We start from the raw sequence: 26,522 nt of genomic DNA, 5'->3' as shown, positions 1-26,522 counted from the left end.
CCTCTAAAGGGGCCTTATACAGTTAGAAGACAATCTAAAGGGTCCTTATACGGTTAGAAGAAACCACTAAAGCAGTCGTGTGCAACTGAAGGGATTCTCTGCAGTTAGAAGAAAGGGGTCTTATACTTTTATATTAGTATAATTAGAAGTCCCTCTAAAGTGGCCTTACACAGTTAAAGTACCCTATAAAAGGAGTCTAACAGGGTTAGAAGACCCTTTAAAGGGGTCTTATATAGTTAGAAGACCCATTAAAAGGGGTCTTATACAGTTAGAAGACCATATAAAGGGTTTTTATACGTATAGAAAAGCCACTAAAGCAGTCGTGTGTAACTGAATGGGTTCTTTAACAGTTATAAGGCATACTAAAGGTGTTCTCTATAATTAGAAGAACCTCCAAAGTGGTCTTATACAGGTAGCAGACCTTCTTAGGGGGTTTTATGCAGTTAGGAAACCATCTAAAGGGGTTTTATACAGTAAAAAACCCCTTTAAAGGGGTCTTCTATAGATGGAATTTTAATTTATTATTTTCATAGCGATTATGAATCTTCACGTAGGGAGCTACTCACAAGTGAGTTGCAGTTCACTTTCACCTGCTCGAGCTATTATGATTGAGCAGGGAGGAGCACAAAAAGTGAACAAGGGTTGACAAGTCGGAAAATGGAAAATAATGGCGCGACTTGTGAACCCTAGAAATAATAATTTGTGTTGCCATACCGTCATTTTTTGCACAAATAACTTTGAGATTAATTAATTCTTATTTTTTGTATAAAAAATAAATAAATTTTCAAATTAATAAACATTTCTAGCAAGAAAAATGTCAGTTATTAACAATCCACTGTAAAAGAACATGGATATTGGTAAAAGAAAATACAACATTAAAACAACATGGCAACATCTGTAACAGCTGTTCTTTTGTTTTGGCAGATATGTGAAAATTGTTTATTTACACTGAAGAATTCATGAAATTTATTGGAAAATCGTAAAAAAGTGAACAAATGTCGTTTAAAAACGTCATTAAATGGCTACAATAAGTAAATGTTTAATGTTGCATTTTGGGTGATAACAGAAAAGGCAAATTCTGAGGAATACCAAGGAAATGAAGTGGAAGTTGTGTTTAGTACCATCTCCCATTCTTTCCAAGACTGCGACCCCAAAAGATCCAAATCGTGTACATTACTCTCTCTAGGAATAACAATTGCAGACATGGGTTGCTCCTGATTGGGTCCTTGTATAGTTGTGAGCCGCTTTATGCAGAATGTACCTTTTTGATCTGTCCATACCTGAAAACTCGATTTAGGCCTTCCTTCACTGATACATACCACGGACAACGTTTTAGTTACAGTACTTGCTCGGGCATTACCGTGAGATAGGGATGGCTCTCACGGTAATGCCCGAGCAAGTACTGTAACTAAAACGTTGGGTGGGTTGGCCCGACACACTAGGTCCATCAAGAATGATCTTCACGTTCTAGAGAGGGAAGCCCAACCATACTGGATAGAATCCCTTGCTCAACAAGCATTTCAAGTAGTTTTGAATAGCTTTCACATAGTCGCAGGTTCTAATGTAAACAAATATAGTGTGAATAAAGTCCACAACAAACCAGAGTAGTTTTTGCTCAACTATACTTGGGATATTGCAGTCGTCTAAATTCTTAGGCAAATATTGATAGCACCATGCACAGCACTCTGCGTCTTTTAATGGTGCGATGCCAAACCTAGTCATATAACTCCAGTGGATAGTTACATGCCATTCTTGGAACTGAAGGTAGACCCAATTTTGTACCAAATTCTGAAAGAATTCAGAGATTCAGACCGAATTCGTAAAGAACTCTGAAAAAATGTTAGCGGTCAATGTCCTAAGCTTTAAAAAACAAGAACATTCGTTTTATGCAACTATAAACATTATGGTAGAAATTTATAATAATGATATTTCTTTCTTTTTATAAGAATAAAAACAAAAGCGCCCATTTGTTTTTAAATTTTTAAGTTGACCTCAAGCCAAATTAAAACCAAAGAAAATAGCGTCCAAAGGTCAACAATAACCTCACAACATAAAAAATCTCTTATTATTTTTTGTTACTTTCAACCTAAAATACAATTAATTATCATTACAGATACAAAATATTCGTATTTTTTAAAATAAATGTTCACACTTAAATTTTTTTGTTCAACTCACTTTGATTTCGGTAGTGAGAAATTTCAGCAGAAATTTGCCTCTTTTTCTCACTTTTTTTACATTTGTAATAGCTAATTTTTTCACGAACGTGAGTTTTGCTCACCCTCTTGTTGTTTATAATAAGGGAACAGTGAGAACATAACATCACTCACGGCGATATGATGTTTATAATAGGGGAGGAGGCGAGAAAGAGAAAACTCACGGTGAGAGACCGTTCATAATTGGGCTGTATTTTATTTTTCTATGTTAACATAACCTCAATTTGTTTAATTCTACCTTTTATACTAATTTTATTCCTTTCCCCCTTTTTACAGTAGTAGCAACTTTAAGCGTCAAAATACCATAGATTCAGCTACCATAAAAGAGAATACAGCACGTCTATCGGCTCAAAATCAAAGGCCGGCCTCAGCCACTCATAAATTGTTGACGACACAAGATACATGTAAGTTTAAAAGATGATCATAACTCAACTACTAGGAAACAAATTAATATTTTTCTCCTTTTGTTCTCCTCCACAGCTATTAGTAGTCCGAAACCACGTTATACACCTAAATATGATCCCACAAACAGTAGTAATCGTCCAGCGGCTACAGTTAGCATGATGCCAAGACGTTCTACCACTTTATATGAGAAGACTTCTTCAACTGAGAAAACCAATGCTATTTCAACAGACTCAAAGTATGTATATGCAAATAAGACACTTCTTTTTTTTTCAAATTCCTACTCTTTCTTTTTTACAAAAACAAATTCTTTTGAACATCTTTTTTTCTTTGATCCTATGTTTTGTTTATTTTAGTACATAATTTTGTTAACGTCATCTCTTATTTGTCCATTTTGTTTGTGTTTGTTACTCTTTTTGTTTTTGTCTTGCTATTAAGAAAAAAAGAACCTAGAAAAACCAAACAACTCACCAAAATCACTTTTTCTTTTTACCACTTATTTTCAAATTAATGCAAAGAAACATTTAACACCCCTTCCAAAGCCATTTGATTGACATTTTATAAAACTAAATTCTTAATACATACTTCATTACTAACGCTTCTCAGTCTCTCTCGCTCTCTTCGCATTACCAAAAAGTTTCAAAACATGAGCTTGCGTTTTTTTTTTCGTTTCACTATGCAAAGAAGAAAAAAATAGAAACTAATAACAAAATTTTTATTGAACTGAAAATTTGATTAATTTCTCCTCCTCTCAGCAGAACTTCTTGATCAACATCAACTACCTCTTAACTTATTTTGTTTTTATAAACAGCTTCAATTTTTTTGTTAAATGGGCTTCTTATGTGACAGATTTATATAAGCTACACCACTCTTTAACAATGTGTAACAATGACACCAAATATTTTAAATCACTTCCTTGAAGTGAAGAACATTTTTTATAAATTCGAATCTTCAATTCATGTGGGCTGCCTTTATAAATATAAACCTCTATACAAGATAGAAGGACCACTAATTGGATCGTCTATAGATAGAAGACTCTATCTATCCCTTTAAAGTGGTCTTCTATAGTTTGAAGACCGTCTAAAGGAGCCTTCTATAGTTAGAAAAGGGGTTTTTATAGTTACAAGACCCTCTAAAGGGGTCTTTTTCTGAATGAAACCCTCTAAAGGGGTCTTTTTTAGTTAGAAGACCCTCTTAAGGGCCGTACATAGATAGAATCCCCACAATAAAAGGAAATTCTAGAGGTAAAGCAACCCCTAAAGAAGTCTTCTTTAGTTAGGAGGAGCCCTAAAGGGTCTTCTATAGGTAGAAGACCCTCTAAAGGGGTCTTCCTAACAATAGAAGACCCCTAAAAGGGTTTTTATAGTTAGAAGACCCTTTAAAGGGGTCTTCTATAGTCAGAAGACACTCTAAAGGGATCTTTTATAGTTAGAAGAACCGCTTGGGGGTCTTCTGTAGATAGCAGTCACTATAAAGAGATCCTCTAAAGGCCCTCTAAAGGGATCTTTTTCTGAATAAAACCCTCTAAAGGGGTCTTTTTTAGTTAGGAGACCTTCTTAAGGGCCGTACATAGATAGAAGCCCCACAATAAAAGGAAATTCTAGAGGTAAAACAACCTCTAAAGTAGTCTTCTTTAGTTAGGAGGGGCTCTAAAGGGTCTTCTATAGCTAGAAGGCCCTCTAAAGGGGTCTTCCTAACTATAGAAGATCCCTAAAATGGTCTTTTATAGTTAGGAGACCCTTTAAAGGGTTCTTCTATAGTCAGAAGACACTCTAAAGGGATCTTTTATAGTTAGAAGAACCGCTTGGGGGTCTTCTGTAGATGTCAGTCACTATAAAGAGATCCTCTAAAGGCCCTCTAAAGGAATCTTTTTCTGAATAAAACCCTCTGAAGGGGTCTTTTTTAGTTAGGAAACCCTCTTAAGGGCCGTACATAGATAGAAGCCCCACAATAAAAGGAAATTCTAGAGGTAAAACAACCTCTAAAGTAGACTTCTTTAGTTAGGAGGGGCCCTAAAGGGTCTTCTATAGCTAGAAGGCCCTCTAAAGGGGTCTTCCTAACTATAGAAGATCCCTAAAAGGGTCTTTTATAGTTAGGAGACCCTTTAAAGGGTTCTTCTATAGTCAGAAGACACTCTAAAGGGATCTTTTATAGTTAGAAGAACCGCTTGGGGGTCTTCTGTAGATAGCAGTCACTATAAAGAGATCCTCTAAAGGGATCTTTTTCTGAATAAAACCCTCTAAAGAGGTCTTTTTTAGTTAGAAGACCCTCTTATGGGCCGTACATAGATAGGAGCCCCACAATAAAAGGAAATTCTAGAGGTAAAACAACCTCTAAAGTAGTCTTCTTTAGTTAGGAGTGACCCTAAAGGGTCTTCTATAGCTAGAAGGCCCTCTAAAGGGGTCTTCCTAACTATAGAAGATCCCTAAAAGGGTCTTTTATAGTTAGGAGACCCTTTAAAGGGTTCTTCTATAGTCAGAAGACACTCTAAAGGGATATTTTATAGTTAGAAGAACCGCTTGTAGATATCAGTCACTATAAAGAGATCCTCTGTAGATAAAGTCCCTATGAAAGGGGTCTTCTGTACCATCTAAAGTGACCTTCTACAGCTAGAAGCCCCTCTAAAGGGGCCTTCTTTTATATTTAGAAGATCCTCTGAAGGAGTCTTCTGTAGTTAGAACCTCTTAAGTTGTAGTATGTAGATAAAAGCCCTACTAAAGGGTCTACAGATTGAAGCTTCACTAAAGGGATTCTCTAAAGAAAGAAGTCACTTTAAAATGACTAAAATACCCTATAAAGCGTTATCTAAATTTAGATGAGCCTCTATAGGGGGGTCTCCTAAAGTTGAAAGAAGCTCTAGAAGAGTCTTCTATAGTTAGGAAACTTTCTAAAGGGTCTTCTACAGTTAGAACTCCCTCTAAAGGAGTCGTCCATAGTTAGAACACCCTCCAAAGGACCCCTTTATATATAGTCCAGTGATGGCCACCAACAACAACTTTCTTATGCCCGCGGGCATACCATACACACGTACACTGTAAACACATTCGTTCCGTTAACGCATTGTTTACGTTTCCACTCACACTAGCTCAAGTTATAATCTGTAAATGTGTGATTTTGATCATCACTGATATAGTCTATAGATAGAAGACCCCATTTAAGGGGCATTCAATAGTTTAAGGACCCTCTTAAGTAGTCTTCTATAGTTAGAAGATCGTCTTAAGGGGCCTTCTATAATCAGAAGCCTCTCTATAGGGTATCTTCTATTGCTAGACGAATCTTTTAAAGTGTCTTCTAAAGTTGGAAGACTCTCTAAGCAGTCTATAGTTAGAAGACCCTCTAAAGGGATTCTCCTATAGTTAGAAGACCCTCTAAACGGTTTCTTCTATAGTTAGAAGACTCTCTTAACGTGTGTTATATAGTTAGAAGACTCTCTAAAGGTGTCTTCTATAGTTAGAAGGCTCCCAAAGGGGTCTTCTATAGTTAGAATACACTCTAAATAAATCAAGTAAACGATTGGAAAGACTAGACATTATTTTTTCATTATGAAGGCACGATTTGTGAGGTTGTGATAAATTAATTTTTGAGGTTAAGTTTTATATTTTAATTTGATGGTATAATACAATATAATTGTAATAATTGTGATGATTGTATAACATATTAGGACCACTTATGATTAGAAATCAATGCTTAGGATTATGTTGAGTATTGAGGTTATGTAGGATATTTTGATATTTTACTACAATAGAGTGGTGTAGTTTATAATATTGTCGGCATATTCCGACATTTGGCTTATTTCCTTTCTTGGTTTCTAATAATTTATTGTTAATTTCCAACCAATAATATATATTGTCTTTATAATTTTTTCACATGTATTACAACACAAACACAATCCACCACCCCACCTCCTCTACATATATTATACACCCATTACCCCACCCCCCCACACACACACTTTAATTATAAATTTCCAAAAGCACTAATTATATTTTTGATGTTTCATTTTTTATTTTTTATATATCATAAAAAACAAACAAACAATCTTTGTATTGTTGTTGTAAAACTTTTATTGCAAACCAAAACTCAAATTAAACCAAAAAAAAATCTACTACAACAAAAAAATGGTACCTCTACTACTACAATCTCTAAAAAAATACCATAAAAAATCTCCTCCTTCACTACAACCACCACCAACCACTACTACATTAATATGCCATGGGTGAGTATAATAATTTAAGTAAAACGAAAAATGCAAAACTGAGAATATAATTTTGATTTGAAATTTTTCATTTCTACCACCTCTACCTTCTTTTTGGAATAATTTAAAAAAAACAAAAACATTTTCAAAACCAAAATGCTTTCAAGTAATAACTTTAATTTACAAACTAAACAACAGAAAAACAAGATTAAATGAATTTGCATTAGGGTCTAGCTAATAAGAAAAAAGCTTATTTACAAGAAAGCTTCAGCTCTACTTATAACTCCCGTACCTTCACTCTTCCCCACCTTTTCTATGCTAAACTTAATCTCCCCCTAACCAAGTAAATTAAAAACTTCTTTACAACTAGAAAAAAAAATCATAAAACTAGGCTAAATGACAGGAAGAAACAGTTTTCTTGAGGACTAAGTCTTGTGTAATTTCTTGTTTTATCCTAAAGCATACTTTTAGGCTGTTGTAGGTATTTACTATGTTGCGCTAGGTTTTGTTAGTTAATATTTTGCGCTGCTATGCCAACAAAACGAGTTGGTGATGATCAAGAGTATCATTTAACCATTGCCACTTTCATCACCACAACCACCATCTCCTTCTTCAATCACAGTAGATTGCAAATTTACAAACACCATGGTGTGTAACCATTAGTTTTTTGTGTGTAAAATATATGGATTATCTAAACTCTAATTTTCATAAATGTAAAAATAATTAAATCAAATTATTATAAAGGAAGCCCCCAAGGCCAGTAAACTTGACAGCCCAACATTTTTACTCAATAAATGAGGTTATGTTTGGAGTTTTTTGAAGAAAAGGTTATGTTCGAAAAGACAATATTATGACAAATCCTGCAAACTAAAAGCTACAAACATAAATTTGTGAAAATGATTAGAAAATTGTCATTTAACTTGATGGCAGAAAACCCTCTAAAGGGGTCTTTCTAACTATAGAATATCCCTAAAAGGGTCTTTTATAGTTAGAAGACCCTTTAAAGGGCTCTTCTATAGTCAGAAGACACTTTAAAGGGATCTTTTATAGTTTGAAGAACCTCTTGGGGGTCTTCAGTAGATATCTGTCACTATAAAGAGATTCTCTGAAGATAAAGTCTCTATAAAAGGGGTCTTCTGTACCATCTAAAGTGACCTTCTACAGCTAGAAACCCCTCTAAAGGGAGGTTCTGTAGTTAAAAGAACTCTAAGGTAACTTCTACAGCAAGAAGACACTACATATAAAGAGGTCTTTTATATTTAGAAGATCCTCTGATGGAATCTTCTGTAGTTAGAAGAACCTCTTAAGTGGTCGTATAGTGATAGAAGCCCTACTAAAGGGTCTACAGATATAAGCTCCACTAAGGGATTGTCTAAAGAAAGAATTCACTTTAGAATGACTTAAAGACCCTATAAAGTGTTATCTAAATTTAGATGAGCCTCTATAGGAGGGTCTTCTAAAGTTGAAAGAAGCTCTAAAAGAGTCTCCTATAGTTAGGAAATTTTCTAAAGGGTCTTCTACAGTTAGAACTCCCTCTAAAGGAGTCTTCCATAGTTAGAACACCCTCTAAAGGGGTCGTCTGTAGGTAGAAGCCCCTTTAAAGGAATCTTCTATAGATATATTAACCTGTAAAGGCGTCTTCTATTGGTGGAAGACCCTCTAAAGGGGATTTCAATAAAATGAAGGCCCTCTCGAGGGATCCTAAATAGATAGAAACCCCTCTAAATTGTCTTCATAAACGAAGCGCGCGTGATGTCGTTCCCTAAGGGGGTCATCTAAGAAAATGTCTTCTATTTATAAATGCTTTTATTTACAAATGTGTCTCCGAACGGATCTTACATATAAGAAGTCTCTCTGAACATATCCATATATATAGAAGGTCCACCAGTGAAAAACATTTCAGAAGAATCAGATAGAAACCCCTCTAACTGAACCTAAGCTCAATAATAATAATAATTATAATCTTATATAGACAACAGAAGACCACTATAATATGACTTCTATAGTCAAAAGAAGACCACATGAGGTCCTCCATAAAACCCCCTGAGGTCTTCTATATACAACAACAGAAGACTTTATGCGGTCTTTTATAGACAACAGAAGACCTCTAGAGGTCTTTTATAGGCAACAGAAGACCTCTAGAGGTCTTTTATAGGCAACAGAAGACCTCCAGAGGCCTTTTAAAGGCAACACAAGACCTCTAGAGGTCCTCTATAGGCAACAGAAGACCTCTAGAGGTCTTTTATAGGCAACAGAAGACCTCCAGAAGTCTTTTATAGGCAACAGAAGACCTCTGGAGGCAACAGAAGACCTCTAGAGGTATTTTATAGGCAACAGAAGACTTCCAGAGGTCTTTTATAGGCAACAGAAGACTTCTGTAGGTCTTTTATAAGCAACAGAAGACCTCTAGAGGTATTTTATAGACAACAGAAAACCTCTTGAGGTCTTTTATAGGCAACAGAAGACCTCTTGAGGACTTTTATAGGCAACAGAAGACCTCTAGAGGCCTTTATTGGCAACAGAAGAGCTTTAGAGGTCTTCTATAGGCAACAGACGACCTCTAGAGGCTTTTTATAAGCAACAGAAGACTTCTAGAACTCTTTTATAGACAACAGAAGACTTCTATAGGTCTTTTATAGGCAACAGAAGACCTCTAGAGGTCTTTTATAGGCAACAGAAGACTTGTAGAGGTCTTTTATAGACAACAGAAGACCTCTAAGGGTATTTTATAGACAACAGAAAACCTCTTGAGGTCTTTTATAGGCAACAGATGACCTCTAGAAGTCTTTTATAGGTAACAGAAGACCTCTAGAGGCAACAGAAGATCTCTAGAGGTATTTTATAGGCAACAGAAGACCTCTAGAGGTCTTTTATAGGGCAACAGAAGACTTCTAGAGGTCTTTTATAGACAACAGAAGACCTCTAAAGGTATTTTATAGACAACAGAAAACCTCTTGAGGTCTTTTATAGGCAAAAGATGACCTCTAGAAGTCTTTTATAGGTAACAGAAGACCTCTAGAGGTCTCCTATAGGCAACAAAAGACCTCTAGAGGTCTTTTATATGCGACAGAAGACTTCTATAGGTCTTTTATAGACAACAGAAAACCTCTTGAGGTCTTTTATAGGCAACAGATAACCTCTAGAAGTCTTTTATAGGTAACAGAAGACTTCTAGAGGCAACAGAAGACCTCTAGAGGTATTTTATAGGCAATAGAAGACCTCTAGAGGTCTTTTATAGGCAACAGAAGGCTTCTATAGGTCTTTTATAGACAACAGAAGACCTCTAGAGGTATTTTATAGACAACAGAAAACCTCTTGAGGTCTTTTATAGGCAACAGATGACCTCTAGACGTCTTCTATAGGCAACAGAAGACCTCTAGAGATCTTTTATAGGCAACAGAAGACGACTTCTAGAAGTTTTTAATAGGCAACAGAAGACCTTTAGAGGTCTTTTATAGGCAACAAAAGACTTCTAGAGGTCTTTTATAGACAACAGAAAACCTCTTGAGGTCTTCTATAGGCAACAGAAGACTTCTAGAGGTCTTTTATAAGCAACAGAAGACCTCTAGAGGCCTTTATAGAAAACAGAAGACTTCTATAGGTCTTTTATAGACAACAGAAGACCTCTAGAGATCTTTTATAGGCAACAGAAGACTTCTAGAGGTTTTTAAAAGGCAACAGAAGACCTCTAGAGGTTTTTGTATGCAACAGAAGACCTCTAGAGGTCTTTTATAGGCAACAGAAGACCTCTATAGGTCTTTTATAGGCAACAGAAGACTTTTAGAGGTATTTTATAGACAACAGAGGACTTCATGCGGTCTTTTATAGGCAACAGACGACCTCTAGAGGTCTTTTATAGGCAACAGAAGCCCTCTAGAGGTCTTTTATAAGCAACAGAAGACTTCTAGAACTCTTTTATAGACAACAGAAGACTTCTATAGGTCTTTTATAGGCAACAGAAGACCTCTAGAGGTCTTTTATAGGCAACAGAAGACTTCTAGAGGTCTTTTATAGATAACAGAAAACCTCTTGAGGTCTTCTATAGGCAACAAAAGTCTTCTTGAGGTCTTCTATAGACAAGAAAAGATGTCTTCTATAGGCAAAAGAAAATTGAGCAGAGGTAAAGAAATCAATGCTGGGCTTTAATTTGTTCAACCAATTATTTACACGGAAGCTTTAGAACAATAAAATTTGTAGAGATTATATTTCAGAAAAATAGAGGTAATATTTCGGCATAGTTTGTAATTCAGAGCCAATAATTGAGCATCTTTTTAATAATAGGGGGGACTATATAATTATAATACTTTGTAATTCAGATCCAACAATTGAGGTGAGGTTGAAGATATTGAGGTTAGATTGAACATAATGAGGCAATGTTTATAACAATGCCATTGCGGCCCTTTATTTTAACAATATAACAAAACGAAACTAAGGCTGTTAAGGTTTTTAGGCATTTTACCTCTTCTCTTAAAATTAAAAGCATAATATTTAGGATTTGCCAAAAAATGAGGTTATTAAAAAAAATCATAAAATGCCAGTTTAGTAGTATGCCATAAATTTTAGAAAATCCGACTGTAGTATGTTTTTTAGCAATTGGGGACTATAACATGGTATCAGTTTGTAATACAGATCCAATATTTGAGGTTAGGTTAAACATATCTAGATAAAATTGAATATATTTGATTAGGTTTACAACAAATTCGATTAAGTCCTTATATTTTAGCAAAATTACAAAAGAAAGCTTAATTTGTTGCCGTTTGTATGCAAAATTGTTGGGTTTTGGCAAAAAAAAAAAAAAAAAAAAAAAAATTAGGTTATATTTGAAAAATTTACAAAATTTTTATTTAGTATGGCATAATTGGGACTATATAATTGTAATAGTTTGTAATAATTAATTAATAATTGAGGTTAGAATGAAGGTATTGAGGTTAGATTGAAGATATTGAGGTTAGAATGAAGATATTGAGGTTAGATTGAAGATATTGAGGTTATGTTTATAACAACTCCTATTGGGGGCCTTAAATATTATTAATATAACAAATTAATATTACTGTTTGTATGCATCTGCAAATCTTTTCTCAAAGTTAAAAGCTTAATTTTCGACATTTGCCAAAAAAATTGAGGTTATGTTTAAAAATTCACAAAAGTATGCCATAATTTTACACACAAAAACTATTGCTGCTATAAATATTAGTAAGGAATCGCCGTCGCTGAAGTGCAGTAAAATATTTGTTAATTATTATTTTGTTTGCTTTTTTTTTAACACTTGATTGTTATTATTGATTATTTTGTGTATATTTATTTTTGTTTTGTTCTTTTGAAATATCACTACACAGTATTTTTGAAATTTTTGTTGCCATATTAGTTTTTTTATTATTTGAAAAATTATTGAAATTTAAAAAATCATGTAAAAAATACCCCTTACACACTCATTTGTCTTAATGTAGTCGTCTCTTAGTAGTTGTGTATCTTCGCTCTCTTTATCAATCTTTGTCTCTCTCTCTATTATTAAGTAGTTTAGTTGTTTTTGTATATCAAAAAAAGAAACACCTGAAAAAACACCAATATCACTCTATTTTTTTGTTTATTTTTTCACACTCTTTTTATATAAATTTATTATGTGTTGTAATATATAAATAATAATATATTTTATTTTATATTTTATTAATTTTAATAATGTATAATATATTATATTTATATACAAAAATCAATTTTGAAATGAATTTAATTTATTAAACATTTTTTTGTTTTTGTTTTTCATTTCTTTTTTTTCTCTATTTTTGAAAATTTTCTTTTTGCATGATGACCACACCACCACCACAATCAATCAATCAACCAATCAAATCAATCTCAAATCTTTGCGATCTCGTATCATCATCTCAAATTATCGAAATTCAAAATCGAAATCAATCCGTTCCACCAAACCAATCAAAACAAATGCTTGGTCGCTGCTCGCCGCATGCTCCTCTACTACTACTACTTAACTTTTGTTAATCAATTAATTTACAAAAAAATCATCAATTCAAATGATTTGTAACTACCACAACAACAACTACTACTTATTGTATATTCCCATGTGAACAAATCATAAAACAAAACCTTGTGCGTGAAAAAAAAACCAAAACCAAAATCAAAAAAATCTATAACCAACCAACAAATGTCACTGCCACTGCTCTGCCTATATTTGCCTGAATCTTGCCTGCCTACCCGCCTTTAATGTACAACTGACTACTGAATGAATGCCCGCCTGTGCCTGTTTCTACGCCTTATGAATCTATGAAATACTCCTCCTACGACAATTGAACATGAAAATGAAACAGCGTTTTCAACGATCTTAGAGTGACATCGGCTGTTAAATCTGGCAGACATTTTCCCAGGAATGTACCATCACGTTCAACCTTTCATTCGGGTGAGTTTTGCTTTATGAATCTCAACATCTCTAAAACCAACTACTACTACAACAACAACTAGACATCAAACAAAGAACAACAACAACTATTTTACAGACTTCACTCTAAAAAAATTGATTGCTATCTTTACTGTCACTCTCAAAAACACACACACCTACCCAACCACCACCACCACCCACCCCTCTCTTATACAAATGACCTTAAATAGTTAAAGTTGGAAAGTAATTTTAAGCTTAAAAAATCCTTAAAGACCAATTGAGTTTAGAATATAACTTTCAAGTAACAGTCGTCCGTCTTTGATGAACTATTAAATTATATTACATACATACATATATGTTGTAAATATCAAATCTCTTTCTGTATATGTAAACGTATAAAACTCTTGAATGAATGCACTTGAAAGTTTTACACAAGAATATCAATAATTCATAGACCCATAAATTAAAAAAAAAATCCTAATAAAATTAGTTAAATATTACCGTTCAATTTTCTATTTTTGAATTATTGGCATTCTGCTGTATGTAACTTTCTATTGAAAAATATTTGTATTTTTTTCTGAAAACAAACAAAATTTATTAAGAACCCATTATCTTGTTTCTATTTTAAACTACCCCCTCTCTCTCTCAACTATCTTCCCTAACCTCAAAATATATATCCCGTAATAATCTCTATTATATATGTTGACATATGTTTTCTTTGTTGTCTTTATTGTATACCAACTAACCCAACTTAATTTTTTATTATTAAACAAACCTATTAAGCACGTGTAATTGATTTGAATTGGGCAAATTTTTGCTGCTAGCAAAGCCAAGCAAGCAAGCTGCTACAACTCCTCCCCTTACTTCCTTATCCCCTTAACAACAAAAATCAAAACATGTAATGCCTTACAAGTCACCAAAATGAATGAATGCTGCTCGCTCGTCCAAAAAACCCCATTCACCCACCCATCCAACCATCCATCCATCCGCCCAACTTCCATAACAATAACCATTACCAATTCATTTTTGTTCAACTTGTTTCCTACTCTCTCTCTCTTTCCCCTCTCTACTTCCAAACTGTTTTCCAATAACCATTTCTCTTTCAAAATATATAAATATATCTTCATAATTGTAATGTTGTATTTATGGAATCATTTTCAATTATTTTTTTTTAATTTTAATATTTAATGAGTTTTTTAATTGATTAAAATTTTCATATATTTTTTTAATTAATCAAATTATTTTTTTTATATAATTTTTTTTGTAAACTATAGACAAATTTTCATTCAGGTTCGCAGTGAGGAATTTTTATTTGTTGTAGGAGTATCAAAAAACAGGTTTGGTAACATGAGCTGCCAGGGCCTCAGCCGAAATGTTGTTTATTTCCATTTTTTTTTTGCATATTTTACTCGCTAAGTTTCGAATTTTGTTCAATGAGCCCCCCAAAATGGCAACTAAATGTATGTGTAAGCACGTTCCTGAAGGGTAACAAGGTGTAGGGTGTACCTCAGCATAGAATAGGTTATGTTACCAAGTTCTTGACACATTTAATTTGTTAGTCAACTTTTGGTGTTTTATGGTTAACGACCTCTCAAAAAGCTTTGCCGACATCAATATACTATTCTAACCTCCTGCCGGTGGGAGAGTAATCAGAATCGATAGTCCTTACCATTGCACTATCGAAGCCAAAACATATATAGGCATATAATCATCCTGCAATTATTACAACAACCTCAATCGAATTGATTTCCGAAACCCTTTCTATGGGGGTTAAACATCGTTGCATCAGGCGTTAACATTTACGACGTAAGTACTCAGATGTGCGACTATCTAGGCACCGGCAATAATTTCTTACGTTGGAGTACAATCTTGTTTTATCCATCCATACAAAGTCATTCACTTTCTGGACACGAGACATAATGTAGAACTTAAAATATCCATCGGAGAAAATAATGGGGGTAGTCTTCGGCAATCTTCAGCACTTTTCGTCACACGACACCACATACATACATATATAAAAACCTAAAAGTGAAAGCTAGGAATCAAGTCCTCAAAGCATTAGCTGGCACCTCCGACGTATAAAGCCATCAATCCCACGGCAACGGGTTCTTTAGCACCGGATTGACCCGAAACCAAAGTGTGTCGTCTAGCGGCTGACAACCCAACATCAAACCCATGCTGCTTCTACGTAGGTTTCTATGCTGCTACCATATAAAGCCATCGTTTCTGTTCAGCTCCATTCTAATATTGCAGTGGAGAAAATTGCTTCTATATGCAATTTCCGAAAGACCCTTTCCCTCTTTAGACCAGTGTCGCCCAAGAATTTCCATCAATGGTTTAGTATATGTGTATGTATGGGTGAAGAAAACAACAACCACCCTTTCTGAAAGAGGATATGCTTCTATAACAGTGTTTCTAAATGAAAGGCTACTACTATAGACCCTTTCCGAATGAAAGGGTACTTCTATAGACCCTTCCCGAATGAGAGGGTACTTCTATATACCCTTTCCGAATGAAAGGGTACTTCTATAGACCCTTTCCGAATGAGAGGGTACTTCTATAGACCCTTTCCGAAAGAAAGGGTACTTCTATAGACCCTTTCCGAATGAGAGGATACCTCTATAGACCCTTCCCGAATGAGAGGGTACTTCTATATACCCTTTCCGAATGAAAGGGTACTTCTATATACCCTTTCAGAATGAAAGGGTACTTCTATAGGCCCTTTCCGAATGAAAGGGTACTTCTATAGACCCTTTCCGAATGAGAGAGTACTTCTATATACCCTTTCCGAATGAAAGGGTACCCATATAGACCCTTCCCGAATGAAAGGGTACTTCTATATACCCTTTCCGAATCAAAGGGTACTTCTATAGACCCTTTCCGAATGAGAGGGTACCTCTATAGACCCTTCCCGAATGAGAGGGTACTTCTATATACCCTTTCCGAATGAAAGGGTACTTCTATATACCCTTTCCGAATGAAAGGGTACTTCTATAGACCCTTCCCGAATGAGAGGGTACTTCTATAGACCCTTTTCGAATGAAAGGGTACTTCTATAGACCCTTTCCGAATGAGAGGGTACTTCTATAGACCCTTTCCGAATGAAAGGGTACTTCTATAGACCCTTTCCGAATGAAAGGGTACTTCCATATACCCTTTCCGAATGAGAGCGTACTTCCATATACCCTTTCCGAATGAGAGGGTACTTCTATAGACCCTTTCCGAATGAAAGGGTACTTCTATAGACCCATTCCGAATGAGAGGGTACTTCTATAGACCCTTTCCGAATGAAAGGGTACTTCTATAGACACTTTTCCAATGAAAGGGTACTTCTATAGACCCTTTCCGAATGAAAGGGTACTTCTATAGACCCTTTCCGAATGAAAATGTACTTCTATAGACCCTTTCCGAATGAAAATGTACTTCTATAGACCCTTTCCGAATGAAAGGGTACCTCTATAGACCCTTCCCGAATGAAAGGGTACTTCTATATACCCTTTCCGAATGAGAGGGTACTTCTGTAGACCGTTTCCGAATGAGAGGGTACTTCTGTAGACTCATTCCGAATGAAAGGGTACTTCTATAGACCCTTTCCGAATGAGAGGGTACCTCTATAGACCCTTCCCGAATGAGAGGGTACTTCTATATACCCCTTCCGTATGAGAGGGTACTTCTATAGACCCTTTCCGAATGAAAGGGTACTTCTATAGACCTTTCGCGAATGAGAGGGTACTTCTATAGACCCTTTCCGAATGAAAGGGTACTTCTATAGACCCTTTCCCAATGAAAAGGTATTTCTATAAACCCTTTCCGTATGAATGGGTACTTCTATAGACCCTTTCCCAATGAAAAGGTACTTCTATAGACCCTTTCTGAAGGAAACTGTACTTCTATAAACCCTTTCCGTATGAATGGGTACTTCAATAGACCCCTTCCGAATGAAAGGGTACTTCTATAGACCATTTCCGAATGAAAGGGTACTTCTATAGACCCTTTCCGAATGAAAGGGTACTTCTATAGACCCTTTCCGAATGAGAGGGTAATTCTATATACCCTTTCCGAATGAAAGGGTACTTCTATAGACGCTTTCCGTATAAAAGGGTACTTCTATAAACCCTTTCCGAATGAGAGGGTACCTCTATAGACCCTTCCCGAATGAGAGGGTACTTCTATATACCCTTTCCGAATGAAAGGGTACTTCTATAGACACTTTCCCAATGAAAGGGTACTTCTATAGACCCTTTCCGAATGAGAGGGTACTTCTATATACCCTTTCCGAATGAGAGGGTACTTCTATATACCCTTTCCGAATGAGAGGGTACTTCTGTAGACTCATTCCGAATGAAAAGGTACTTCTATAGACACTTTCCCAATGAAAGGGTACTTCTATAGACCCTTTCCCAATGAAAGGGTACTTCTATAGACCCTTTCCGAATGAAAGGGTACTTCTACAGACCCTTTCCGAATGAAAGGGTACTTCTATAGACCCTTTCCGAATGAGAGGGTACTTCTATAGACCCTTTCCGTATGAAAGGGTACTTCTATAGACCCTTTCCGAATGAGAGGGTACTTCTATAGACCCTTTCCGAATGAATGGGTACTTCTATAGGCCCTTTCCGAATGAAAAGGTACTTCTATAGACCCTTTCCGAATGAGAGGGTACTTCTATAGAGCTTTTCCGAATAAAAGGGTACTTTTATGGACACTTTCAGAATGAGAGGGTACTTCTATAGACTATTTCCGAATGAAGGGGTACTTCTATAGACCCTTTCCAAATGAAAGGGTACTTTTATAGACCCTTTCCGAATGAAAGGGTACTTCTATAGACCCTTTCCGAATGAGAGGGTACTTCTATAGACCCTTTCCGAATGAGAGGGTATTTCTATAGACCCTTTCCGAATGAAAGGGTACTTCTATAGACCCTTCCCGAATGAGAGGGTACTTCTATATACCCTTTCCGAATGAAAGGATACTTCTATAGACCCTTTCCGAATGAAAGGGTACTTCTATAGACCCTTTCCGAATGAAAGGGTACTTCTATAGACCCTTTCCGAATGAGAGGGTACTTCTATATACCCTTTCCGAATGAAAGGGTACCTCTATAGACCCTTCCCGAATGAAAGGGTACTTCTATAGACCCTTTCCGAATGAGAGGGTACTTCTGTAGACTCATTCCGAATGAAAGGGTACTTCTATAGACACTTTCCCAATGAAAGGGTACTTCTATAGACCCTTTCCGAATGAATGGGTACTTCTATAGACCCTTTCCGAATGAAAGGGTACTTCTATAGACCCTTTCCGAATGAGAGGGTACTTCTATATACCCTTTCCGAATGAGAGGGTACTTCTATAGACCCTTTCCCAATGAAAGGGTACTTCTATAGACACTTTCCCAATGAAAGGGTACTTCTATAGACCCTTTCCGAATAAAAGGGTACTTCTATAAACCCTTTCCGAATAAAAGGGTACTTCTATAGGCCCTTTCCGAATAAAAGAAAAACTTGCCGATATAGAAGAACATCAGTGGTTTAACAGATTCAGTAGATTTTCGGTAGGTTTTCATAAAAGACCGGGAGGTCTTCATAAAAATACCGGTAGGTTTTCATAAAGGACTGGGTGGTCTTCATAAAAGACCGGAAGATCTTCCTTGCAGACCAAATGGTCTTCATTGCAGTCCAAAAGGTCTTCATAGAAGACCAGGAGACCTCTTTGTCTTCACAAAAGACCAAATGGTCGTCATAGAAGACCAAAAGGTCTCAAAGAAGACCGGAGATCTTTATTGCAGGTCTACATAAATGACCAAGAGGTCTTCATAGAAGACCAAAAAGTCTCCATTTCCAGGGAAAAATATGTGAGGTTATGTTGAATCGAAACTCGGCAAACTTTTCTAAAAATTAGAATTAATGAAGATGACAGACAGTAGCCATTTACTTGCATTAAATGCAATGATATACCTTCCTTCTACATCTGTTTGGGTTTATAAAGGCTATATTTAAAAAAACACATTTTGAGGTTATGTATTACCAGGTTACACACATACATTCATGTGGAAACAACATATCTTTGGTGAAACTGCTCTTAGAATAGAAACTATTTATTTGTAACTTGTAATTTGTAACTATTTCCAGGGCAAAAATTTGAGTTATGTCGTTCCAAGATTTGTTTTTGTCACAAATTTCTATTAAAAAAGACGATAGGTCTCATTTTCTTGCATTAAATGCAGTATTTTACTTTCTCTTTTCAGTTGGTAGAGTTAATGGAAGCAATATTGTAAAACACATTTTGAGGTTATGTGGAGTTGGTTGGTTGTATCCTAAATTGAAGATGCTATTAGGTTAGAAACTATGTATTTGTACCAATTGCTGCTGCGCCATTGCCTACTATAATTATGAACTATTTCCAGGGCAAAAGTTGCAGTTACATGACGGGGACATGGAGTCTACGTGTCAGTAAATGTTGATAGATATGAGGAAGGGTATATAGTCTATCGAAATTTTAATCTCCCCTGGGGCCTAATTACGACGACATTCGATTCGATCAAGTATTTGCTCCTCGTGAATGGAAAAAATCGAACTATGAAAACCTACTCGCGCCACCAACCGTATATTTACTAAGGTGGATGCATTAGCAATTTGTTACAACAGTATCAAAATGATTTACAACGATATATAAACCCTTCATGACTATGTTATAAATATGTGTAACACACACTTACAAATTCTTCCCATGAGTTTTCATTGGCAAATTTTTTACTAAAACCATTTACTATATACATAGATATCAATCTGAGTACTCAACTCCTCTAAACAACGTGGAGCCACATTTTTGTTGATTTTGTGTGTAGCTCTTGTCAATTGCTTCCATACTAGCCGCTGGTACACATTAATAATTCAATTCACTCAATTTCCCCCCCCAATTTATCAACAAAAGGTTTAAACCAAGCAAATAATTTTAATATTTGTTTAAAAAAAATGTTTAGGTTATGTTTCCTACAAAAAGTGTTTGTCACATTTTAAAATGCCTATTAAAACAAGTAATTCCCCCAAAGTTTAGCACCTAAAATACCCGTCTTAACATTTAATTTCTCCAATTGTCGAACTACATGTTTATTTACTTCTCCCTTAGTTGCCTGCCTTTTGTTGTCAATTGCTTTAATAATGCCATGCGGCAGCACATAAATTAGACAATTGGTTCAATTACCTCACAACAAAAGGTATTAAAAGAAAACAAATACCACCAACAAGAGCTATAATAACCTGTAATACCAATTGTTGAAGGTGTGCGCCGCCCTTTTTCGTGTTAAGTTGTCATTAAACCATGGCATTCATTCTATGGCATTTGTTACTATTATATGTTTGTTCAAGATACACGCACAAACATACATATAATAATAACAATTACACAATTGTATTTATTTTAATAATAACTGTTAATATGGGGCTGGCTTTGCTATTATTGGAATTTATTATAACGGAAATGTGGTGGGCGACTGACCTATAAATAACATGTGTACTGCTGTTGCTACTGCTTTAACTAGATTAAATAGTTAATTTACATTTATAATAATAATATGTGTATGTACGTTAGAATGTTGAAAAAAACAGACAGCTGTTATCATTGTTATCTCCTCTACAACTGCGTCACAATTTCCATGATATTTATAGAGCATTATCATTGCAATAAAGAATACATGTGACAATTTTAACAAAAATCTATCAAGTTAAAATGTATATTTTTATATTAGTTGCATTTTTTCCTCTGCAGTATATTTAAATGCTCAGGAACAATCGTTCTCTCACATATCTTCCACTCACCGCGATCAATCATTACACTTGGAAGCTTAAACATGCCATCATATAACCTCTCATGTATTTGTTCATTGTAAAAAATCAACTCTTCAATTGCACTTTGTTGTATAAAAACCATTGCATACTTTTAGGTGTAACATATCAATTCATTGTTATGACAAGCATTGATACAAAATTGAGGATTTCTTGCAAATACAATTAAAAAAATAATATGCAAAGGGCACTAATGGAACTGTTATTTAATAGTATGACAACATTTATAAAAAGTGAGGTTATGTCCAATATATCTGTTGAAAATTGCAGAAAGTTTCTTTGATAGTTTTTTTTATATATTTATATATTTTTTTACAAACTGTAGATGCCAAGGAAGCTAATGGAACTGTAATTTACTAAATCAGTCCTTATATTCACAAAAAGTGAGGTTATCTGTTGCAAAATGTCTGAATAAAGCAATCATCACATTTGGAAGCTTCAAAAACGTACCATATTACCCACATACATTTATTTGTTCATTTTAAAATGCAACTCTTCAATGGCACTTTGTTGTGTTGTATAAAACCATTGCATACTTTTAGGCGTATTATATCAATCTCATTAAAAAGGTTAAACATTGATAGAAAATTGAGGTTTTTTTTTGCAAATACTGTTTAAAAATTGTATGCTAAGGGAACTAATGGAACTGTAATTTACTAGTCAGAAAATATATTCACAAAAGTGAGGTTATATTTATTATATCTGTTGAAAAATTGAACAATGTTTCTTTTTCATTAATTTTTTTATATTTATATATATATTTTTTTATAAAATTTAGATGCTAAGGAAGCCAATGGAACTGAATTGAAAACAGTTTCGTTGATAGTTTTTTATATTCGAAAACATGTAATATAATTTAGGTGCTAAAGAAGATAATGGAACTGTGATTTACTAATCAGTCTAAAAAAGTCATAAGAAGTGAGGTCAGGGCTATCTTACCTATTGAATAATTGAAAAAAAGAAACTTTCGTTAACATTTTTTACATTGGGAGACATGTGATATATGGTGTAAAGGGCCATAGATAATACTGCTTGATAGTAAATAAAAATATAACAATACAAACATTAATTACACTATTCAACAGAAAAATACTTTCTTAAAGATTTGCAGATAACAGAATATTTATCTTTTTTTTTTTTTAATAACCTCCACCACGGACATAAGAAAATAATTAGTTTTGATCACACAGCTTTTAGGCACAATAATAACTTAAGCTCATTAGAAGAGGAATTTTTATTATTTAAACAAACCAACATCCATTGAACAGGCCAACCAGCGAGATAGTAAACAATCATACGGCAGGGTTCTTTCGTACCGGATTGACCCGAAACCATTGTGTTTCGGCCGGCGGCTGCCAACCCAGCAAAAAACCTATGCTTATACGTAGGTTTCTAGCTGCTACAACAACAACAACAACCAGATAGTAAACAAATGTACTGTTGGGTACGAAATTGATAATGGGGTTATGGCACACATAACCTCAAAATGTGTCTTTTAATAACACATCTAAAAACGTCCTATATCTAAAAATAAAGTATATTACAGCATTTAATACATTCAAGCTAATATTTTCAATTGTGTTCATACTTATTTTCTAACAAAATAAAAAAAAAGAAACAAAATTAGGTTTGACATAACCTCAACTTTTGAACATAAATGGCGCAGTTGATGCAAATAAACATTTTCATATTTAGTTTTACATGACATGGTACACATAATATCAAAATGTGTTTAAAATAAGTAAAAAAGTATCAGTCGGCTTTGCCGACAGAGATATACCCTTAGCCTGTGTAAATTGAAACACTTTTTTCCCAAACACTTATGTATTTAGGGGGTTTCAAAATTTTGGACGTATGAACCGACAAAAATGTTGATTAGGATTAAAATTCAAAAGATTTGCGGAGGAGGTACTAAAAGGAATGGACCGACATAGACCACGGGGGTGCCATAGGGGGTTTTTACACCCTTCGGGCTGTTTTCTCAAGAAGTATGGACTTGCCACTGAAAAAAACTTTTACCATCGTATTTGAGGCAGCGAATGCAAGTTGCTTCCACAAAAATCAAAGTGATTTGAGAGTAGGTCTTAAAGTGAATTTATCCGAAATTTTGTGCGGGAGGTACCGGATGGAGTGGACAAATATAGTCCATATTCAAACCTGATTTATATCTGGTGAATATAATAGGAGGTGTAAAGTATAAAACAAATCGGCCACTGCCTTCAAGAGTTATCGTGCACACAAATTTTCCGAACATTTTTGAACTTTTGTGGGGGAGGTACCTGAAAGAGTGGTTCGATATGGCTTATCTTGGAACTTAAACTAAGTTTAGACGCAATATTACGAAGGACAAATTTTGGACGGAATCGGCATATCTGTTCGGGAATTATCTTGCGCTCCAACCACTACACATGGTGTCATAGGGGTTTTTTGCAACTTTCAGGCTATTTTCTTAGGAAGTATGGACTTGCCCCTGATAAAACTTATACCATCGTATGGGGTATCAGCGTATACAAGTTGCTAAAGCAAAAATCAAAGCGATTCGAGAGCTGGTCCTAAACTGAACTTTTCCGAAAATTTGTGTGGGAGGTACCCGAAGGAGTGGACCGATTGAGTCCATATTGGAAACTTATCTAAGTCGGGTACACATTTCACAATGGGCAAAGTATGGAACAAATCGGTTACTCCCTTCGAGAGTTATCGTGCGCACAAATTTTCCGAACATTTTCGAACTGTTGTGCGGGAAGGTACCGGAAGGAGTGGACCGATATAGCCCATCTTCGAACTTAAACTAAGTTTGGACAAAATATTACGAAAGCCAAAATTTGAAACGAATCGGTTCATCCGTTCGATAGTTATCGGGCGCTCCAGCCAGACAGACAGACGGACGGACATTGCTCAATCGACTCCAAATTGTCTGAAACAAATTTCGTCCAAACATAATTGGGGTCTAAAACCACTATTTCGATGAGGCACATTTTGCCGTATGAAAGTGTAAATACCCTCGTTAGCATAAATGCTGAGGGTATAAACAATTGTCACTTCAAAGAGAACTCACGGGGAATTTCCGTTCAGAATAAGGCTGAATACCTTATAAAGAAATTTCGTTATAAAGATAATAATAATTATATTTTTGGTCTAAAATAGAAAATTTCGGCTATATTTTTTATAATTTTTTGCTATTTTTATTTTTTTTTTTTTGCATTTTCAAAGAAAATGTGAGGTTATGTCGAATCTAAAATTGTCACGATTTTGTTATAATTTGAATTAATGAAGACAATAAAGTCATTTATTACCATTTAATGCAGTAATATACTTTCTGTTTTCATGTCACAGCCTTTGTAGTGGTAATATAAAGAAACACATTTTAAGGTTATGTATGGTCTTTACAGGTTTTATTTAAAAACACGTTTTGGGGTTATGTTTGCCAAGTTTTGGAAGGCTGCATTAAATACTGAAGCCATCATAAGAATTGAAATTAACTAAAGTTATGTATTAATATGACTGGGATTTGTGCATTTTTTTTTTTTAATTTCCGGTGAATCGTTCAGATTATGTAGAACTAAAATTTGTCAGAATTATGTTAACAATGAAACCAGGAAATAAATGAAGATTTAAAGAATGTATTCAATAATGACTATTATAAGAGAGTGAGTTTTTTATTTGCTGTTTTGGTCAGTTTTTTTATATTTCCGCCCAAAAATTGAGGTTATGCTGAAGTAAACATTTTTGAGATTTGATAAAATATATAACATATATAAACAATTGATGTATCAACAAAAACGAATTTTGTGATTTTGCGGTTTTTTTTAATTTCGTCCCCAAAAAAATGAGGTTATGTTGAAAGAAAAGTTTTCTGAATTTTGTTAAAAATTGAACCAATGAATACGATTGATATAACATAAGGTAATCGAATATTGTGCACTTTTTTTAAATTTCCTTTCGAAAATTAAGGTTCTGTTGAACTAAACATTTTCTGAATTTTTGAGGTTATGTGTACCAGATTATATGGAAACAAAGTTTCTTAGCTAGTAAGTCCCGGCCCACACTTGAGTGATTTCATTGAAAAAATGCATGAAATTATGAGTCTCTAGATCGACCTCCATGGTAGAGTAAAATCATAAAATTGCTGTAGTGGGTAATTCGATTTAAGAACACCTAATTTCATGAAATTTTTTAATGAAATTCACGCTAGTGTGGACCGGGACTAAGCAAAATTGTAGCTATAAACCAATAAAAACTTTTTATTGGTGCCAATTTTGACAATATTTTTTGCATTTTTTTATGTCTTTCCACGACAAAGTTTGAGGTTATGTTGAAACCAAACTTGTCTAACACTATGAAGACATTCATTTAAAACTTAATCGTTTATGTTTTACCTACATATGATTTAGGATCACATATAAATGAGGATATTATTAAATGAACAATTTTTTTACGTTTTATTATACCAATTTTGAGGTTATGTGTTCTAAATTATAAGGAAACTAGGTTTCTTAAGGCCTGAGGGTACATAATCTGACTCGCCTGCTTACCTTGCTTGCTTCTGATAAAAGAATAAAAAAGAAAAGGGCAATCTAGCTTGAAATTGTTTCAATTCTATGTCGATTTGACCATGTCCGTCTGTCTGTCTGTTGAAATCAAGATACAGCTCGCATTTTTAAAGATAGAAAGTCCAAATTTTGTACAGAAGTTTTTATTACTTGCAGGATGGTTGGTATTGAAAATGGGATATATCGGTCCACGTTTTGATATAGCCCCCATAGAACGGTACCTTCCGATTTTCGGTATTTTTAAGGTTTTAGCTTCATTATCCCACCAAAATGGCTGAAATTTGGTACGTAGTCTTCTTTAGGGGAATAAAACTTTCCCCCAGAATTTTGTCGGTATCGGTCCACACCTTCATATAGCCCCCATAGAACGGTACCTCCCGATTTTCGGTATTTTTAAGGTTTTAGCTTCATTATCCTACCAAAATGCCTGCAATTCGGTACGTAGTCTTCTTTAGGGGTATAAAACTTTTCCCTCGAATTTCGTCGTTATCGGTCTACACCTTCATATAGCCCCCATAGAACGGTACCTCCCGATTTTTGGTATTTTGAAGGTTTTAGCTTCATTATCCTACCAAAATGGCTGAAATTTGGTACGTAGTCTTCTTTGGGTGTATAAAACTTTCCCCCAGAATTTTGTCGGTATCGGTCCACACCTTCATATAGCCCCCATAGAACGGTACCTCCCGATTTTGGGTATTTTGAAGGTTTTAGCTTCATTATCACACCGAAATGGCTGAAATTTGGTACTTAGTCAACGTTGGTGGTATAAAACTTTCTCCCAGAACTTTGTCGGTATCGGTCCATGCCTTCATATAGCCCCCATAGAACGGTACCTCCCGATTTTCGGTATTTTGAACGTTGTGGCCTCAATATTCCACCGAAATGGCTGAAATTTGGTATTTAGACTTCGTTGGGGGTACTCAAGCTTCCCCT

At 34.9% G+C, this 26,522-nt stretch overlaps 1 protein-coding gene across 50 annotated transcripts in view; it reads left to right on the top strand.

Moving 5' to 3' along the window:
- The window catches only part of par-1, a 103,525-nt gene that overhangs the window by 63,112 nt on the left and 13,891 nt on the right, over window positions 1-26,522 (top strand). For 18 of the 50 annotated variants that reach the window (XM_073992076.1, XM_073992072.1, XM_073992077.1 and 15 more), the window contains exons 10-12: window positions 2,490-2,617; window positions 2,694-2,853; window positions 13,131-13,219. In XM_073992076.1, coding sequence (XP_073848177.1) covers window positions 2,490-2,617; window positions 2,694-2,853; window positions 13,131-13,219 — 377 coding nt within the window. The remainder of the gene's footprint in view (window positions 1-2,489; window positions 2,618-2,693; window positions 2,854-13,130; window positions 13,220-26,522) is intronic. The other 32 variants (XM_073992088.1, XM_073992085.1, XM_073992089.1 and 29 more) reach the window with 2 other exon arrangements.

Source organism: Musca autumnalis, unplaced genomic scaffold, assembly GCF_047663935.1.
Source record: "Musca autumnalis isolate F117 unplaced genomic scaffold, ASM4766393v1 scaffold_5, whole genome shotgun sequence".
NCBI lineage: Eukaryota > Metazoa > Arthropoda > Insecta > Diptera > Muscidae > Musca > Musca autumnalis.
The sequence above is the reverse complement of the archived record's forward strand: the minus strand, read 5'-3'. Positions and strand labels throughout refer to the sequence as shown.